Raw genomic sequence first — 20,956 nt, forward strand, 5'->3', positions numbered from 1 at the left:
TTGCTCCGTTTTCTATTTTGGTTGTTTTTGCCCCGATTTTATATTTGCTAGATGTTCCGCTCTTTGTCTTTATATTGTTGTTTTCTTTCGCGAAATGTTTGTGTGACCCATGCCACTCTCGCAAACGTGACTCATCCTTGTCCCTTGAGCCCTCACCTGGTTAAACAAAAATCAACTTCAAACACTGAAACAAAATAAACTTCTATTTCCTGCGTTGGCTCTTTTTTTGAGAGAGCCGTTTGTCTGTACTGAAACACGGCGTTCCAGGGCGTGCTACTGCTTCTGTTTGTCTCTGCTTTCTTTGCTGACAATAAACACAGAGGTTCAGCCACAGCGTGAAGCTACCGTGGCATGATGTTGTGCTGGGCTCTTCGCGTCGGGAGCTCCAGTTGTTGAAAGAGATGTTAACTACATCGCCTGGTATCCAGGAGGTCGTGGGTTCGATCCAGACCCTGACGCCCGCTGTTTATTTGGAGTTTGCGGTGTCTCTCTCTCTCCCCGCGGTCGTGTGGATGTTTCTCTGTGTTCTCTGGTTTTTCCCTTCACATTTAGAAACATGCATTTCGAGTATTTGGCTGCTTTACCGAAAGAACCAAAGAATATGGCTTCCTGCTGTCACAAAAGCTTCAAGTCAAGACGGAACCACCTCTACGGGGAGGGTTTCCACGCATCTGTTAGAGCTCTTAACAGACTTCGAGACAAGAAGGCTCACCTGATCGAGTCGCGCTCACCTTTCTCAAGAGATACCGCGACAACAAGGTAATACCGATGCATTTACACTCACATCTGCTGCTGTCACTTCTCCTAACGCTAAACGGATCTTGTTCAAAGCTAGCCTATCGCTAATCTCAGAGAGGATAAGGCTGCTCCGTTTTGAACTTGATAATTTAAACTTATGTCTCTTACAGTCACACTTAGCATTAACAGATAAAATGTCCACATCTGATTGGGACCTTGTAGATAACATGACTGTTTCTTCAGCCGCGACAATGTCAACCAAATGTAAAGTTAACCCGATTGATAAATTCAACACCCTGTCAAAAAAGAAGCCAGATCCACGCGTTAAAAAGTTAGATGTTAACAAGATTGTCATCAATCAGAGTAACAGCCAAATTTCTGATAGCCTAAAATCGGTACGAGCTAGAGGGCTGAACTTTGCAGTCACCCCCAAACACATCCCAGTGGATGAAATCATTGCCCAGGTTGACGTAGCCCTCAAAGGTTTAGGTCACATCCCAGCAGACGTGGCAAGATCTGAAATCGCCGCCATCCTCAAAAACGCTAAGAAACCCATTAGTAACGTCAGCAGGGACGAGCGCTCTGAACTTGCTCAATTGAAAAAGAGAGATGACATTGTCATCCTTTCAGCCGACAAGGGCAATGCCACGGTCATCATGGATAAAACCACATACAACAACAAAATCCAGGACCTTATTAATGATGGCAGTTATACTATAATCAACAAAGATCCTACCAACCGCCTGGCTACAAAAAACAACAATATCATCACTAATTTGACTTCTCTAATAGAATCGAAAAAGCAGCTCTCTCCAAAACCTTCGGCTGCTAGACCACCCAGATTTTATGGTCTTCCAAAAATCCATAAAGAAGGTACTCCACTCTGTTCTATCGTTTCTGCCATCAACTCACCTACCTACAAACTGGCCCGATTTCTGTCTGAGACCCTGCTTCCATTCACGGGCAAGACCACCTCAGCTGTACTTAATTCAGCTCGCTTGGTTTCTCTAATCAAGGACATTTCACTGTCTCCAGATGATTTGCTTGTCAGCTTCGATGTAGTCTCTCTGTTCACCAAGGTACCTGTATCTGACACCATAGCAATCATTGAAGACTTGGTCCAACATGGACTGAATCCTGATGTGCCAACTTTGGTGAGGCACTGCCTTACCAATTCTAACTAAATGAAGGTACCTCTATGGCTTCTCCCTTATCAACTGGGTCTGTTATGTGACCTCCTGCCAGCAAGCCTTCAGCACTTCACGTAGTTTCAAGAGTACACCTAGCCTGGCACAAGCTGTAGCAGAGGCCTACCACTGTGTGCAAGAACTAAAACAAGATTCACTATTTGTTTTATAAATACATAAATATATGTAGGGGGCAGCAAATTAGGTTTCTTGTTATAATAATTGTTTTTACCCTTCTATCTGGCAACAAAACTGACACCTTTTTTACAAGGAGTCATGTTTGCATAGACCATAATACCTGCAGTCATAATGCAAACAAAAAAACATAACTCTGTATGCACTGTCCTTGAAGTTGATTGGTCCACACCCGAGACAGCTTTCCTTAGAGCCTAGTCTCACATGGGTTGGACCAGATGACGCCAAAAGGCGCCTTTTGGTATTGTGGTCTATGCAAACATGACTCCTTGTAAAAAAGGTGTCAGTTTTGTTGCCAGATAGAAGGATAAAAAAACAATTATCATATTTTTTACTGGAAAATGAGGTTCCAATGGTGTAAATGTTTTTTGTTGTTGCAGAAAGTACAATTTTCCCCTATTTAATCCGCAGACTCGGATATGACAGAGCCATCTCTGAGGCCCCTTCAGACGCTCTCTGGTCTACACAGTAGTGGGCAGCGCTTTCTCGCACGCCCTGCTACTCACAGCCAAGTTCGCCGCATGGCAGTCAGACCTACACTCTTTATAAAATCCCAGCGCTGGAATTCAGGATCAACTACACTGCAAAGACGAATTTAATGTGCTGCGCTTGAAAACCTGGCGGGCTGAAACCTGGATTTGAACCCAGGGTGCCACAGCTCCTGCACTCTTCGCCTCCTCCGCAAAGTAAGTTGACATTATTTCGCTAATCAGGTTTAGGCCCCACAAGGCTGGGCCGTTGGCTCTTTCTTACTCCAACAGTGCTGGCCTCAATCGGGGCACACTCACTGCTGATGAGACTCGCTGAACAAACAGCTGTTGCTCGGGACATCCATCTCACCATTGCCATGAGATGGATGCGATGTTATTTCCTTAAGGCAATCCGTACAAACTCCATAATTTTCTTTGCTATGTTGGTTCTGCATTACCCACAAGTCTGCCAAGACAGCACATTTCGACAAAGTGAATCAACGGTGCCGGTCGTCATTTAAATCCAGCCGTGCGGCGGCATTCACCGACGCACAACGCCGACCGCAGCGGTGAAGTGCGGTCAAACAAGCCGCACAATCCGTACGGATTCGCAGGGGGCCGTAAAATGTAACCGGGGGTCAGTGGGACTTGCCGTAGAGTTGCCCCCCCCCGCACACCCCCTTCCCCGCCCCGTGTATGTTTTTTTTTACCGCGACACGAACGGAATTGATCGGACGAGTGGCGACAATCGATGGGACAGCGCCGGCACAACCACGCAAGGTCACATGAGAAGCAGCAGGGCGCCGTCGCCACCACCGCTGTCATCGTCGTTGCGTGCAACGAACGGCTACGCGCGTCCGCCCACTCGAGCGCTCCCGATCGGTAGCCGCCAAAACCGCACCGCTTGAAAAATGAGATCGCTGTGTCACTGTTTGAGTTGGGTGCTGCTGCTGCTGCTGTCGCCGGCTGGATGCCGCCCCTCCCGGCGCGGCCGCGCAAGCGACGGTGCGAGTTTCTGAAATCCCTCCAGCCTCTCTGCCCACCCGGCAGTGTGAAGCGCGTGCAGGACAGTCGATCGGCAGGTCCCGTGTCGTTGGGGGTAAAGTGCGGGGGATCCCACCCTCTTCCAAGACGTCTGGCCAGCGTGGAAGAGTAGGCCAAAGATACTCTCTGGAGGAGCTCCGTAGAGCTTCACCATCATCAATCATCATCAACCCACGGCGAGACGAAGGCTTCCCCAAGCCCTCGCCTCACGTTCCAATGAACAAACGAGACTCCTGGCACATTCATCGGAGCCGATCTTATTACTCCATCTCCATGGGGGCGCGTACTCTTGGGTGCATTCCCCTCCTTAGGCTGCCACTCCAGTAGTTCATCTCCGCCACTGGTCATCGCCACTGGTCATCACCGCTGCCAGCAGCACGTCCTGTGCTCGTGCCCACTTGCATTGGCTAGCTTTACATTTATTACTCAAATTCACACAGAGGAAACCCCCCAAACTCGCTCCCGTTGACATTGATGTCCAGTGCCCGCCGTGACAACGATCTACTGCGTAATTAGTCGCGCTCGGCGAGGCCAGCGCCCGTGTTGACCTCTGGCGGAATTTCAGCTGACACGGCGCGGCTTTGCAACACCCCCACCCCTCCACTTCATATTTAGCGACAGGGAGTGAAGAGGGGCGGCCGTTATTAAAGCTCACAGATGAGACAGGAATTATTCCAGAGGAGGCCTGCTACTCCTCCTCGTGCTCCCCACCCCGCCCCACTACCAGCGCCACCACCGCCGCCACCACCTCCAGCTCACGCTGGGAATTCCACACCGAGGGCAGCACGCTTACACAGAACGCGCAACGCTAGCCAACCACCCGGCTACCCACCAGCCATCCGTGCAGTCACCAAGTCACATACTCACCCACCCACCCACCCAACTACGCACCACCCCAGTCACTCAGCCACTCTCTCACCCACCCTCCCAGCCACTCATCTAGCCACCCAGCCTCTCACTTACCCCCCCACCCATCCAGCCACGCAGCCCCCTCACAGACACTCACCCAGCCACCACCCCCTCCCAGCCACCGACCCACTCGAGCAAATGCATTCCAAGTGCTTCCATAGCCAATCAATAAACAAGCAATTAATCAATAAACCAGGCCTGCCAATGCAATTTTTAGACGTGGCAAGGCTGAGGCTACAGGGGTTCGTTGTGACGCTTTCCACGTCAGGTTGAAATAGTTTTACAATGAGCTCTGTCCGTCTGTCTGTAACAGGGGGCCCATGATCACTCTGGCAATGATGATCCAATATAAACACCTTCTTAGTGAAATGGTTGTGTTGCTATTAGGGATCTGACCGAAAAAAAATGATCCAAATTAATCCAACCGTTGTCTAAAACCTCGGCGATAAAAAAAAACGGCACTGAAAGTATTTGGCCTTGCAGGGTAAGGCGATGACATCTCGCTGCACAGTTCGGATCGTAATGTCGCGATGACAAGGGCATGTCGGAGAGCGCGACAGAACCCAACGCACACGCGTCACTTTCATGTCCTCAAATTAGTTTTTTTTTTAAATCGTTTCTTTGCACACGACCGCAGACGCACCACGACGCATACCACATCACGCACCACTGCACAATCACCAGGACACACAATAAGGTGAAGATGGATGCGGCTGGGTGCCAAAACAAATCCCGCGACAGTGTTGCGGATCGACCGGCTTAAAAGTAAAGCACCGGGTTCGGTCCCCAGTGCCGCCACCACCACCACCACCACCCACGGCGAAAAAGGCGAAGCAGTCAAACAGCAGTGGGAGACGAGCGGGAGGGGAAGGAAGGTACCTGGGTTGGGCTGCAGGTACTCCTGAGTCTTGGTGACAATGTCCACCACTGCCTTCTGGGTTGTGTCAATTTTCTGCACGCGCACGTCGCACCATCAGACGCACGCCGAACGAAGGCATTAGAAGGTCGCACTCGTCACACACAAAGCGCTTGCCACAAGTGAAACACGCCACCTTGCTGATCTGGTCAAGGAGCAGAAACCATCGTGCGAACTCTTGGTTTATCCTCGCACCTCCGATTAGCACGGTCGGCAAACATACAGTGCGAAGGAAGTTCAACAACAACAACAAACAACATACATACACCACAGCCAGCGCCACGTGTCGTGTGAGATGGATCACGCGTGTCAACAGTTCCACGACCACTGGCTCGGACGACGCAGTCGAGGATCCGGGGTGGGTGGGGAGGTGGGGGGGGCGAGGCACGGGATGCAGTATCTCTTTATTTTTTACGTTCTATCACGGTCGCTGAACACAAGGGCCCAAAGGCCCAAAATATAGCAAGTGGCCAGCAACAAACAGCACCGTTGAAGATGTAAACAAATAAGCTCGCTAACATGTTGCTTGAGTGTAGCGAGGTTGTAATTAGTCGGAAAAAGGGAGTCATTTCAAAGTCTGAGATGACGTCCAATCCTCATTAGAATCCACGAGACCACAGTGGCAGCAACGCCACTTGGGATACAATCGGTGGTAATTGAATAACCGCACAGCCAAGCGCCACAAACCTTTTCCATCTCCAGGAAGTCATCGTCGAGCTTCGTCCCCTCCGCTCCGCCCACCTTCTCGCTAACAAACTGCGGGAAAACACACGGGAAGGGAGAGAGAGAGACACGCGGAGTGAGCCCAACGCCACCAGCAGCCAACAACAACACCCAGCGCCATTCACCACTAAGTGGCGGTGAAGTCACCACGGCGCCTGTGCCAGCCCAGGTGCAATTTAAGGCCACGTGAAGTGTCGAAGGCTCGCTCACAGGAGGTGGCGGGACAGACCCAGCATGTGCCATGGGTTGACTGAGATGACTGGCAGATGCACCAGCTGTGCTCGTTTGTTTGCATGCCACCACCGCCACCCACCACCGCCACCACCACCACCGCCACCACCACCGCCACCACCACCGCCGCCAAACACCGCCACCGCCACCACCACCACCATCACACCCAGGGACAACGAGAGCAACGACGTGGTCCGTCCGGTCACAGTGCCGCCCGGCACAAACAGGCGCGCAGCCGTGCTCCTCCCAGCGGTAATTCCACATTCCTATGTTTGGAGGCAGTCTCTCCGTGATACAATTAATGCCAACATATCACAACACCGGTCTTAATTTGGGGCACCTAGGTGGCTAGGAGATGTTAACTGCCTCGCCTGGTATACAGGAGGTCGCGGGTTCGATCCCGACCCTGACGCCTGCTGTATATTTGGAGTCTGCGGTGTCTCTCTCTCTCCCCGTGGTCACGTGGATTTTTTTCTCCGGGCCCTCCGGTTTTTCCCTCCACATTTAGAATCAACATCACCAGGTTCTGAGTATTTGGATGCTATACATTTCCACTTGACGATAAGCCACTTCGTTGAGCTATCATTTGTGATAGCCAGGTCGCTTTTGAAAAAGAGCTACATAGCTTAGTGGGCATTACCTGGATAATTTACCACAAATCTGGCTGCCACCTGATGATGCTGGTTGTGATTTCTGACGAAATGTCGTACTCAGATTGTAAATGTTGTGGATGTATTCTCCAACACACCGGTGTGCTGTACTAGTAACGAATTGGCATGTTCTGTTTACGTGAAAAACCTTACTAATTGGCGATCTAACCCAAAAAAAAACTAAAAACCTGTATTATGGCTTTACCTGGTAAGATCAAAACGGTTTACTTTAGACCGATGCGGCCAGTACCATGGTGGTGGGGGGGAGGCAGGATCGCCACGCACCACGTCGTAGCCACGCGTCAATATCTGGTCGAGAGGAATTTAATTAAAAAGCGCCGCGTGGACTCGCCGATCTCCCATGACCGCTACCTCAAGCGACGCGTCCGTGCTCCTCACGCAGGCAGCACGCCGCCGCCACCGCGACGACGTGCCGCTGAACGTTCTCCAGCCGAGCCTCCGCCGCGCGTGCAATGCCCTCGCGTGAAATACCGCAGTGCAGATGAAATAGTTCGGGGGGGGGGGGGGGGGGAAGTAAATGCTAACGCGGTAATTGCCGCAACCAGAAGCCGGAGCGGCACTTGCGAGAAACAGTGAGGAGCCGCAGCCTAACAACGTCGGCGCTGTTCCCTCGTTTGTTTCTTCGCGAGGCAGCGGCGTTCACGGAAGAGGACGTCGCGTTTGCTGGAACCGTTGCTTGCAACGCCACTGCCAACGTGGGCCTCCGTGTTTACTAAACAACGTTTTAGCAAGACGTGCGGGAATAGTGCGACTCGCAAGGCTTCGGGGCGAAACCGTGACTTTCACAGCGCCCCTAATGATCATTCCGCGGCCGTGCACGCATCAATAATAATGCCTCGACAATTGGCTCACGAAAGCCACCGTGTACAGCTGCCAGAATTCACCGCGTACAGTTGCACTTCAATATTTTCCTGGAATTTAAATGCGGCAAGGCAGGGGGTCAGGCGAGGGTTGAGGCGGCGGCGGAGGCGGCAGCGGTGGGCCCCAAGTTGTTGGGATTACCGCGTGGCAATGAACGTGATTATGATTATTATATTTGCCGGTGCCTCTGGGATTCGTGTCAAATTCGAGGAGAGGTGGACACGGCTGCCCACCCACCCATCGCATCGTATTACGATGACAGGTTCTGCAGGATGCGCGGGGTTTTCATAGCTCCGGTAAATCCAGCAAGCTCCAGGGACTGCAGCGAGAGTTGCAATCGATGCATTATTCACCGTGCGTCTCTCCTTGCACGGTTTGCAATGCAGCGATATGTTGCATCGTTACATTTAAAACCAAATCGCGATTCATTATACATGCATTTATTTGTAAAAAAAAGTGTCAAAATTTTGTATTTAAATATTTCATAATAATTCAAAAAATAAAAATGTATATTATTTAATACCAAACAATTAGTGGCCAAGACTATCAAATCAATACACTTGAGAATCCAGGCTCATTATAAAGAAGGGCCAATTCCCAAAATGTCACCTATGTTATATTGTTCCCATTTAAGGCCACGGTGTTATTTACGAATGGGCTGAGGTTTAATCAATGTGTGGCCGACACCCGGATTCAAACCCAGGATCTCAGCGATTGCGGGCCCTTTCATCTGCGGCATGGCCACGACAAGACCCACGAGGCAAGCGGCAACCTCTGCACCTGGTGTTCGTAGCGAGAGCCAGGCAGTGGGAACGCAGAGCGGGAGATTACATTGACGGGCAGCGAGACTCCAGCCAGGGCACTGAGCTTAAACGCTTCGAGTCCGTACAAAATAACACTGGTCAACAACAAAAAAACATTTTTTTCTGGCCTGGACTTTAGCAGCTGTTCTAGACTAATTTCAGGGTGTCGATTCCAAATATGATCTCAGATTTGCTCTATCACATCTCATTTTATGCTATCGGCATACCCCATTTTCATTGATTCTACCCGAAATTAACTCTGTCACTTATGATTGCAAGTTGTTGCGAGTCAGTGACTGCTTTAGTGTGTTTATAATATCATTTTATGTAGATATCCACATTTATTTAATATTTTTCTTCTGCAGTTTTTATTGAAAATGCAATATTTGATATCTCAAAAACCTGATGCCAGATTTGGAATCAGCACCCCAAAATTACCTGAAAGCCATTGGAATACCTTATGCCAGAAAAAGTGTGCTGACCAGTGTAATAAGAGGAGAGATTTCGTACGCAGAGCTCGTGCAGCTTCTTCTTCTGTACGACGGTTGGGAGTTGGTTGGGAGTGTGTTACAATGCTCGTGTCAAGGACAGAGGGACAGCCCGTGGGCGGCTTCAGAAGCAGCCTCGTGGCGAATTCCCAAAACGCTGCCGGCGAATGATCGGAGCGGGCGGTGGCGTTACACCTTGTGGTCGTTGGTTTGAGATTGGTGACCGCAGTGATGCTGCGGGTAAACTTTTAAATGTCCGTTAGCGCAGGAGAGAGCCGCATCTGCCCCTGCGGTGTTCTGACCTCCGCGATTAAAGTGTAGAGCAATGTTAATTAAAGCGTTGATCTGTTGCGACCGAATTGTGACACTAAAACGCGCTGGATGCAGTGATGTTAGAGATGATGATGGTGATGACGAGGATGGGGTGAAAATGAGGATGTGGCTATGAGGTGAGAAGACAGTGTGTGCGAGGGCTGCCACAGTGCGGTGTTTGCTGATGCGCGGGGTGAAGGAGGCCCTGCGGCCAATGACAGCGAGGGTCAAAGGTTACCGCGCGAGCGTCGCAAAATGCCGCAGAGCGCTGGAGAGAACGGTTTTGTTCAACTCTTGGATCCAAAATGCCGGACAATCGGCATAGGGTGGGGGGCGATCCTTGGGAACCAACGGTTGGAGAGTCAGGGACCCCAAACAAGAGATCTGAATATTCAACCCCCAAGACTGTGGGCTGCTCGCTATGCCACCGAGTCGCCTGACCGGATTGTAGCTCATAACTGCAATTAGCGCATCACGACACTCACTCGATGGCCCCCGCACAAAGGAGCCAACGGAGTTCGGGAGGCGACGAACCGCTCGGGGTCGCTTGAGGGGCCCCGCCGTGGATCCGCAGAAGAATCGCGAGCAAGCCGTCACCTGTTCCGCCGCTCCCACACGCCCGGCAACAAAACCACGGGGTGTGCGCCCGCACCCCTCTGTCGCCCGACGGCGGCCGAGCCCGCGTCTTCCCGATGACTCACACCGCACATCTCGATTCTAATTGTCTGGGAGAAGGACGCCGCCCAGCTCTCAATCACCCATCGCCCGCACGCAACACGCCGGCCGGCGTCGGTGCGCGTTATTTTTCTCGCAGCGAGCGGAAGAAGAGTCACCGCTGTGCTTCAACGAGCACGGAGGAGCGCCGCTCGTCCCCACCCAGTTTCTTGACACCGAAATGGAAACGGAAACCTCTGCGGGATGGGCACAGAGGCAGAGGGCACTCGCCAGCCTAACACGAGCCCTCCGCCGTTAGCCACACTCGCCAGCAACACACTAACTTGACTCTTAATCCTAACATAGCAAACTAGACACGAACATCACCATTGGAATCTTCTTTGCCAGTAGCAAAATATGATAATTGGTTTTTTACCCTTTTATCTGGCAACAAAACTGACAAAAAGGTGTCCGTTTTGTTGCCAGATAAAAGGGTAAAAAATCAATTATCACACGAACATCACCATATCCGTAACCACACGATAGCCAACCAGATGCAAGCTCTCACAACACTAGCCAGGCCCTATCTCAACCCTAGCCCTGACTACACGAGCCAACCAAAGTTATCCCTAACTACACTAGCCAACCAGGTCCTATACGAACCCTAGCCCTGACTACACTAGCCAACCAAAGTTATCCCTAACTACACGAGCCAACCAGGTCCTATACGAACCCTAGCACTAACTGCACTAGCCAACCAGGCCCTAACGAGCTCTAACCCTGGCCTTAACCACATTAGCCAACCAGACCCTCGCCCAAGTGTAGCACCTAACCCCACGAGACAACGATCTCCGAGCAGCATCACACGACTCAAGTGCAGGTGTATTGTATTACAGTAGCAGCTCTGTCAATGAGCACAACAGAAGTATTCACAGGGCTAACGTCATTTCTCAATGACCGGGGTTTAGATCGCCAAAATCACGGTGAGGTTTTTGTCCCCCCTACCCCCGACTAAAGGGGACGCAGGTCAGTGACCATTCAGCACCGAGCTGAAACATTTGGCCTGGATTAATTCCTAATGCGTAACTGCCACGACACAGAATATCAGCAAAATCTTGACACGCAATGACCCTAACGGGATGACCGCGTCCACTGCTGTGTAGCCCCAGAAAGCCCCACGGAGTCTCAAGACTTTTTTCAAGGAAGTTTCGACAAAGTTTTTTTGCAGTGGGGGAGGCGGGAGACGGCGATGTTGCCATGCGTGATCTCACTGGAATAATTTGCGTGACGCTTGTTTAGGGACCATCCATTTAGTACACACGCGTACTTTTTACACTCCCCCCCCCCCTACCTGCGTACGTACGATTGACGCACCCCCCCCCCCCGAATCCTATAAAACGACCGACATTTAATCCACGCACAAACGATCAAGGATTAATAATATTAACGTGTTTAAGCAAACAGATAGTCCACCGCTGGACGATCTAAATCATTTGAATGCCAATGTAGACAAATTATTTTCGAGGCTTCACCCCCCCCCCCCCCCCCCGTTTCCTATGCGTACGTACATTGTCATTGGACCAGCCGTACACATTTGGGTTAACCCCCCCTCCCTGCCCCTCCATGCGTACGTACTAAATGGATGGCCGAAACCCAAGAATCTCGTCAAGAGGCATAAACCATCACCACGCGAACTCCGCTCGTCACCGCATCGCGTGGCGCTTTCAGATGCGTTTTTTCGGCCGTCTGGAACGTTCTTCCTTCCGATATTAAGAAGCCACTGGAGCGATGCACTTTTAAATCATCTAGATTGAAAACTAACTTCTTTAGAACTGCTTGTTGTTGTGTTTAGTATGTTGTCCTTCCCCAGCACCTCCGATTGGCACGGTTCCTTACGTACGGTGCGAAAGAAGTTCAACGTACATACAAAGCTTCACCGAGTCTCAAGACTACCTGACAGGGAGGGTCCTGTCAGGTGTTTTGCAGTCGAGGGCAACGTTGCTCTAACGTAATCCCCAATTGAGTAATTTGCAGGTGATTATTCAGCATTGGGATGCGTGGCCCAATGCCAGTGTCTTTTGTTTGTTAGCTATACGAGGAGGAAACCGGAGAACCCAGAGGAGAACAATGCAGAAGAGGAGGGGAGAGAGCACAAGGCAACCCCACACAGAGACGCCCCGCTCTAGCCCAGGCCCTTCTTGCTGCAAGGCACGACAGGCGTTAGCGCTGCCGCCGCCGCCTTGCCGCCCGGCGAGCATCGCCGTGCAAAGTTCACGTCGACGTGTGTCCATGTGGCTGCGGCAAAGGTCGCAATCTGGGTACCCTGATACCCGTACCCTACCCGATACCCGGCTACCCGTACCCGGCCGGGTACGGGTAGCCGTTTGCGACCCTGGTGCGGCCGGGTACGGGTAGGCCGTGAGTCACTGGTGAGTAACCGTTTGTCACTCATTTCCCAACGTCTTGTCTCTTCTCACGATTCAAGTTCCTAGAATCAACCCACCCGCGCCTGCAACATGGCTTCATCCCAGAGGTCACAATCGGGTACCCGTACCCTACCCGATACCCGGCCGGGTACGGGTAGCCGGGTATCGGGTAGGGTACGGGTACCCGATTGCGACCCTGGTGCCGCCGGGTACGGGTAAGGAATCAAAACCCGTTTGCGACCTCTGGGCTGCGGGGAGTGGGAATGTGGCGGTTTGCGCGCTGCAGTCCGAACCCAGCCACCCGGGTTCGATTGCCGCTCGTCATCAACACCCAGTGACGATTACCTGAACTGGCCCTGGGGCTCCCCTAAGTCGACTCAGCCTCAGATGAGTACCTGGTGCGGTGTGCAAACATCGCCACTAGGGAGACAAAGGCGGCCGAGCGTGGTGCTGGCCACGCACCCCCTCGAGTGCCGTGCCGGCCTTCATAGGTGCTCACTAACAGCACTTGCCTCAAGTCCGTTTAGGCTATACGGGGGATCTTTGTCTGTTGTTTTTTGCCTCTCCAGCCAGATATTCATCATCTCTACATGGGCCCTCACCTGCCACTTAACACTGTACATTCCTCCGGTCGGTCTTACGCAACCTCTCGTCGCGCCGAATCCGGTTAACAATCGCGCTGCAAAAACAATACAGCCATGCTGGCAGAGCGCGGCTACTTTTTGGTTCGTTCCTCCCTCACGTTTACTCTCGGCGCTCTCGCTCTAACATCAATCCACTGCTGGATGAAGCCCGCCCCACGCTGTTCAGTCATTGGGGTTGCCGGATCCAGACTTGGGGTCGCCTAAGTCCGGATCCCCCGGACTGACCCAGACAGTCAGGGCAAGTGGCTTCTGCATTCGGGCGACAGGGAATTGATTTGTGCCGAGACCTGGTACGCGGCATTGTGGTTGAGCTTTATTTGAGGACACTGCGCGGTGCCGATAGAGCCGTGCGCCGAGTGAGGAATACGCCGCCTGGGTTTGGTCGGTGGAGAAAGTGGCAACCGTAACCATGCTTCACCACGTGGGCCATTGGCCAGATACCTGTTCAGATATTCTTGCCACCGATGTTGGCCGTGGCTGGGAAACCAACTCGGATTGCTGGATTCAGAGCGCGGTGCACTAACCGCAGAGGAAGGTCCTCAATCTGCCTACCTCTTTAAATGTTTATTTATTTATTTGAGTCTACCACTGAACTCCAAACACGTCGGTTGGGTTTCGGCAGCTCACGGTGAACCGGTAGGGGCAGCAGCGGCGGCGGCGGCGGTACTCAATTTCAAAAGACGTTCGCTGCCTAGTCACGGACCACATTCCGTTATGTACCAAGTGCAACGGCTTGGGGGAGGCCTTCATCCAGCAGTAGACTGATCATGGCTGATGCATTGTGTGATCCACACGCGCCCCCTTCTCAACCGCAAGTTTGTGTTTCCTATTCTCGTGTTATTTTCAATCAACAACAATAACAATCGAGCGTCCGAGTTCACGCTGAGATGACGCGAACCTCCCAATTTTAATCGCCAATCTGTCCGAGACCCCCCCACACCCCCCCTGAGCTGCTTGGGGGGGGGGGACCCCTAAACTTTGGTTTGGTTTGCTTTTAACGGCGAGCGCTGCCAGCGGACGCGAGCGCATGCCTCGCGCTCGACGATGCCTCGCCGCAAGCCGAGAGTGCCGAGTTGGGATCACGTACGCACGTTGAACTTCTGTCGCACCGTACGTAGCCAAGCGTGCTAATCGTAGGTGCGGGTCTGGACACGGCGGTTGGCAACCGCCGCGGTTTCCCACGAAGCGGCACAAAACACCACGGGGCCCGTGGCGGACGCCAAATCCGCCGACGACCGAACCGCCCCGACCGGCCGGCCGAGCCTCGTCCACCAGTCCCGTCGCTCGCCCCGCTGGCTCGCCCGTCACGTAGCGCTCGCGGCGATACACTGCGGCGGTCCGACAATGGTCGGTCGCGCGCGCAAATTACTGGGCCTAGATGCTGAGCCGGCACTCTGCGCCTTCAGATTCTGAATGTGTATTTATACTGCAGGAACGAGATGAGCTATGAAGCTGTTTTTCACAGATGTCCAGCCAGAACATGTCAGAGCGTTACAACAACAACAATACAAAAACACAATAGGAGTGCCAAGTGTAGGAAAGCTAAACAAATCACGAAAAAAAAGTACAAGAAGAACTAAACTATTTTTATTTTACCAGGTAAGGCCCACCGAGCTATTAGCTTCTTTTTTTAGAAGCAACCAGAGCCACAAACGATAGCTCAACAAAGTGGATTACCATGCGGAAATCTAGAGTAGCCGAATAATCTTCCCCGCGTGACCAAGCTGTCCTGACCAGCGCAGAATGAATAATGGCCAAGTAACCTCCCCCGTGATCGACAGGGCATAGCGAGGCTTTCATCCAGCAGCGGACTGACAAACGGATATACTGAAATGTGTTAAAAATAAACGATCATCCGGCCATGTGGCACTGTGGTTAGCACACTCGATTCGCGTTCGGAATTCCGAGCTTGGGGTCGACTAAGCCCACAGTGGTCATCCCCCTGTCATGGCAACGTGGAATTTCCACAACAGGCACGTGTGCGGATGAGCACTTTGGCTGATGACTGGAGATGTAAGGAGTCTAGATGTGAAGCTTTCGTGACTGCAAGGATTAATATTCTTGGGTTTTTTCGGTAAAAGTCACGTAGGTAAAAAATTCAAATTAATAAATTAAAATATAAATAAATTAAAAATCACGACGTTTCGGAGGCAACACAAGCTTCTCATTTACTTGATACAGCAAGCGGGCTGTGACGGTTCCACCTGAAGACAGAAGCTTGTGTTGCCTCCGAAACGTCGTGATTTTTATTTTATGTTTATTAATTTACATTTTTTACCTACGTGACTTTACCAGAAAAAACCCAAGAATATGTGATGAGTCACGGAGTCTGATGATCACGACGCACGATTCAAATCGCGAGCCAATAATTTCCCATTCATACGCGTCATGACCACAGTCGATTCTACTCAATTGTCCCACGGCGGGCACGACCGGAGGCAGGGGGAGCTGCCACTTGGGGTATCCTTTCAAATGTGTCGAAGTGTGATGCGATGCAAGTTGCTTCTCCGCGGTGGTGAGACGTTAACTCCCTCGCCTAGTGTGCATGAGGTCGTGGTTTTGATCCTGACCTGTATATTTGTGGAGTTTGCACGTCTCTCTCGCTGTGGTCACATGGATTTTTCCTCTGGGTTCTCCAGTTTTTGCGTCCGCATTTAGAATCGACATCAAGGCGTTCAGATCATTTGGCTGCTATACATTTCCACGCGTTGAGCTATCATTGTAGCCAGGTCGCTTTCTGAAAAAAAGCCATTTAGCTCATGAAGCACTCTTTCATGCCTGGCGTGAAGGAGGATGGGGCCCTTTCAAAAACAAATCAATCTCATTGTTGTTCAAACTAGATTCGAAGCTTTTTCTTGGTTCTTTCGGTAAAGTCACGTAGAAGGGAAGTAATAAAATAATAAAAATAAAACATAATAAAATAATTCTCACGACGTTTCGGCCACAACGCAAGCAGCCTTCCTCAGGTGAAAACCAGGTCTGTCGAGGTGACTTTACCGAAAGAACCAAGAAGTCTAATCCCTGCAGTCACAAAAGCTTTAAATCGAAATAGATTCGAAGCTTTCGTGACTGCAGGAAATAAATAAAGTAATAACAATTATTTAATTTATTTTCTTTCTACGTGACTTTACCCAAAGAACCAAAGAGTGACTCATTGTTGTTATTTGATCCGCTGCATATTATACCGAGGGCACTGAAGCAAGCTGATTTCTTGAACGGCTGCTTGAGAATGGGAGGTTGATGCTTCCCCACTTGAACGGTGGAAGTCACCCAACCGAATGCGCACAGGGGTGGTCACCCGCTGCAGGAGTGGAAGGCGAGGGACTGTGACCCCCAAGTGCGACCGTGGCCACGTGTCCCAGACCGTGGGACGCACCGCCCTGCCCTGCCCTGCAGAGATCTGTTGAGGGAGGAGGCACCTCGTTTCTTCACTCGGCATCTCAGGAAGCCACAGAGTGGATCGCCAAACTAGACATCCAATTACAAGCTTCTCCCGTTGTACTAGAGAAGAAGGGGGGGGGGGCGGGGGGGAGTAACCTTAGACGTTCATTTCCTTCGATGAAAATGTAAACAGAGTGCGGATTTCGCCCTCTGTCGACAATGGCGGCGGCGGCGGCGGTGAACACCGTTCGTTAACGGTACAGCGGATGACGAAGACGAAACAACGGCTAGGTGGACACCACGGGGCAAAAAAAATAATCACGCTTGCACGCAATGACACGGCCCACCGGGCATTGTCCCGAAATCTCACGAGCACGCCGTATTTGGCAACAGCTACATTTACCGCGGAGGTGAACAGCTGACGCAGTGGTGACCGCACCGCAGTCTGAACCCGACAATGCGAATTTGATTCGTGGCCACGACTAGCACCAGTGGAGAGTGATATTATCTGAACCGGCCCTGAACACCGCCCTTCCCACTGCTGTACTCCCCCCCCCACCCTCACCTCCTCCCACTTTCACCAAGTGATCAGCACGGTGACGTATGACTAAACAATCCCCAGGACTGGCACAATATGTGGTGGGCTTCATCCAGCAGTGGATGCAAATCATTACTTTAAATCATCATTAGAGTGATTCACTCGCGACACTCGCTCATCGACGGTCAGTCGCCTCCTCATCACTCTTCTATCGCTAGTGCCATAATGACTCTATTCATTAATTCCACCAACGTTGACTGTTTTGTCTCATCCAAGCCGTGTGTTCAGCCACCACACTGCAGGTCACCACAACACACTCACCCACCCACTCACTCTCCCACCACACTGCAGGTCACCACAACACACTCACTCACCCACTCACTCTCCCACCACACTGCAGGTGACCACAACACACTCACTCACCCACTCACTCTCCCACCACACTGCAGGGGACCACAACACACTCACCCTCCCACTCACTCTCCCACCACACTGCAGGTCACCACAACACACTCACTCACCCACTCACTCTCCCACCACACTGCAGGTGACCACAACACACTCACCCTCCCACTCACTCTCCCACCACACTGCAGGTCACAACAACACACTCACCCACCCACTCACTCTCTCTTCACACTGCAAGTCACAACAACACACTCACCCACCCACTCACTCTCCCACCACACTGCAGGTCACAACAACACACTCACCCACCCACTCACTCTCCCTCCACACTGCAAGTCACAACAACACACTCACCCACCCACTCACTCTCCCACCACACTGCAGGTCACAACAACACACTCACCCACCCACTCACTCTCCCACCACACTGCAGGTCACAACAACACACTCACCCACCCACTCACTCTCCCACCACACTGCAGGTCACAACAACACACTCACCCACCCACTCACTCTCTCTTCACACTGCAAGTCACAACAACACACTCACCCACCCACTCACTCTCCCACCACACTGCAGGTCACAACAACACACTCACCCACCCACTCACTCTCCCTCCACACTGCAAGTCACAACAACACACTCACCCACCCACTCACTCTCCCACCACACTGCAGGTCACAACAACACACTCACCCACCCACTCACTCTCCCACCACACTGCAGGTCACAACAACACACTCACCCTCCCACTCACTCTCCCACCACACTGCAGGTCACAACAACACACTCACCCACCCACTCACTCTCCCACCACACTGCAGGTCACAACAACACACTCACCCACCCACTCACTCTCCCTCCACACTGCAGGTCACAACAACACACTCACCCACCCACCCACTCTCCCACCACACTGCAGGTCACAACAACACACTCACCCACTCACACTCTCTCCCACCACACTGCAGGTCACAACAACACACTCACCCACCCACCCACTCTCCCACCACACTGCAGGTCACAACAACACACTCACCCACCCACTCACTCTCCCACCACACTGCAGGTCACAACAACACACTCACCCACCCACTCACTCTCCCTCCACACTGCAGGTCACAACAACACACTCACCCACCCACTCACTCTCCCACCACACTGCAAGTCACAACAACACACTCACCCACCCACTCACTCTCCCACCACACTGCAGGTCACCACAAAACTCTCTCTCCACTTTTTCCATCGCACTTGCTCCACTTTGGCATTTCCTCCCCCCATCATCATTGCCGTCGTCCTATAATTCCCAACCTCTTACCAATAAGCTGGCTTATATAAGCTGGCTTATTGGTAAGAGACGTATCAACTCTAATTTACAACACCTTCGACGGTGCTGTTTGTTACTGGCCGTTCGGCGTTTTGGGGGCTTTTGGGCCTGCGTTCAGCAACCTTGAAGGGACAAAAATAAATCACACGTCCTGCATTATTTTATGACAGCTTGATTCAGATTCCAGAAGAGCCCCCCACTGCCTTCTCCCCCACCTCCTCCTCCTACCTCCCCACGCCTCCCCCACTCAGCAATGCGGCCCTGTCCTGCCCTGCCCCTCCTGGCAGACTTTCCATGTGGCTCACGTTGCTTGCATCAGGGCAGTGAGCCAACCAACAGCCACCACTGAGATTGGGGGGTTCCAATCCAGATTGTGGTCCGTGATTCAACCAAAGTGTGTCAATGTACACGTGAGTGTACGCTCATCTTCTTTCTCACCGTACGTAGCCAACTGTGCTAATCGAAGGTGCTGGGGGGTATGACAACAAACTAAACACAGAAATACTTTTCAAAGAAATGCGTTGGCAATCTACAGTCTGGCACGTACGTCCGAGTATTATTATTATTGGTTTCAATTCCACCACTACTGCCTTATGTTGACCCAAGAAGGCTTCACGGAAGACTTCAGAAAATTTTTCAGGGAGGGTCCTGCCAAAGTTTGTTTTGCAGTTGAGGGCAACGTTACTCTTACGTAATCCCCTATTGCAGGGGTCGGCAACCTACGGCTCCGGAGCCGCATGCGGCTCTTTACGGGCTGCTTCTTGACGATGAGTACGTATGTACTCAGATGCATTGCGGCTCTTGAAATACTGAATTTTGTACCGAATTGGATAGAAATGGCTCTTCTTGTTATTTTGGTTGCCGACCCCTGCCCTATTGGGTAATCTTCAGGTAATTTTTCAGCATTGGGATGTTTGGCCAATACCAGTTCTATGTTGTTATAGGTTTGATATTTGTGTGTGTTTAGTTTGTTGTCCTTCCCCCGCACCTCCGATTAGCGCGGTTGGCTACGTACGGTGCGAAAGAAGTTGAACATAATACTACGTACATTGTATGGGTTTTTTTCCGTATCTATGGGGGAAAAACGGAGAACCTGGAGGAAACCCATGCAGAACGGGGGAGAATGTACAAACTCCACACGCAGGAAGTTGGCCGAGTCGGGAGTCGAACCCAGGTCCTTCTTGGGGGTCTCCAATTTGCCACCCTGTCGCCCAAATTAGACTCGTAACGGGGCATCGATTGTCAAAAAAAAAAATCTCTTCTCAACTTCATAATACGTGCTTTGAACTTTGTGTGCCAAAAATCGATTGGTTAGAATGCATGGGCATTACGAACAAGCTATGCATACGATAATGGAGTTCACAATATTGCACAAAGAGGACGGGTTAAATGAGAAACAACACGAAGAAAATGCTAATATTGAGACTAAAATAGCTAACCCATTAACTGAACAGAAGCCCAGCATCACTAGACGGGAGTTTGATTAATTTGCAGGTTGGAATACACGAAGAGTGGATGGTCTCGGCACAGTCAATAATAACCGTACACAACCTACACAGTGTTATCAAATGATACGAGTCAAAGGGATTTCCAGGTGTGTTTGTGTGTGTGTGATGTCTGCAGTGTGTTTTGCATGCCATGTACAGAACACAGTCTGTGCCACGTATGGTGCGCGTTCCCTGTGTGCATGTGCGGTGTGCGTGCGGCAAGATCCGCGTGGTGTGGTGTGCGAATGATGTCTGCAGTGTGTTTAGTAAGTGGAATATGTGCCTGGGTGCGGAGTGCGCCGTGTATGGTGTGTGCCACGTGCGATGCGTTCACTGTGTGTGTGTTTGTGCGGTAAGATCTGTGTGCGTGTGGTGTGAGAATGATGTCTGCAACGTGTTCGGTAAGTGGATTGTGTGCCTGCGTGTGGAGCGTGCCTTGTAATGTGCACAGTGTGTGCCACGTGCGGTGCATTCACCGTGTGTGTGTGCGGTAAGATCCGTGCGCGTGTAGGGTGGGGTGTGCGAATGATGTCTTCCAC

General features: G+C 51.5%; 1 protein-coding gene across 6 annotated transcripts in view; it reads right to left on the reverse strand.

Moving 5' to 3' along the window:
- The window catches only part of LOC133354231 (endophilin-A3-like), a 79,156-nt gene that overhangs the window by 40,444 nt on the left and 17,756 nt on the right, over window positions 1–20,956 (reverse strand). For 5 of the 6 annotated variants that reach the window (XR_009756552.1, XM_061570915.1, XM_061570914.1 and 2 more), the window contains 2 exons: window positions 6,147–6,215; window positions 5,423–5,495 (listed from right to left, as the gene is read on the reverse strand). Coding sequence is in view for 5 of the 6 variants with exons in the window: in XM_061570915.1 (XP_061426899.1) it covers window positions 5,423–5,495; window positions 6,147–6,215 (142 nt within the window). In the remaining variant the exon portion in view is untranslated. Of the gene's footprint in view, window positions 1–5,422; window positions 5,496–6,146; window positions 6,216–10,145; window positions 10,193–20,956 lie in introns of those variants that run through there. The other variant, XM_061570916.1, reaches the window with a different exon arrangement.

This window comes from Lethenteron reissneri, chromosome 46 (genome assembly GCF_015708825.2).
Source record: "Lethenteron reissneri isolate LAM-NWPU_2019-01 chromosome 46, ASM1570882v1, whole genome shotgun sequence".
Lineage (NCBI taxonomy): Eukaryota > Metazoa > Chordata > Hyperoartia > Petromyzontiformes > Petromyzontidae > Lethenteron > Lethenteron reissneri.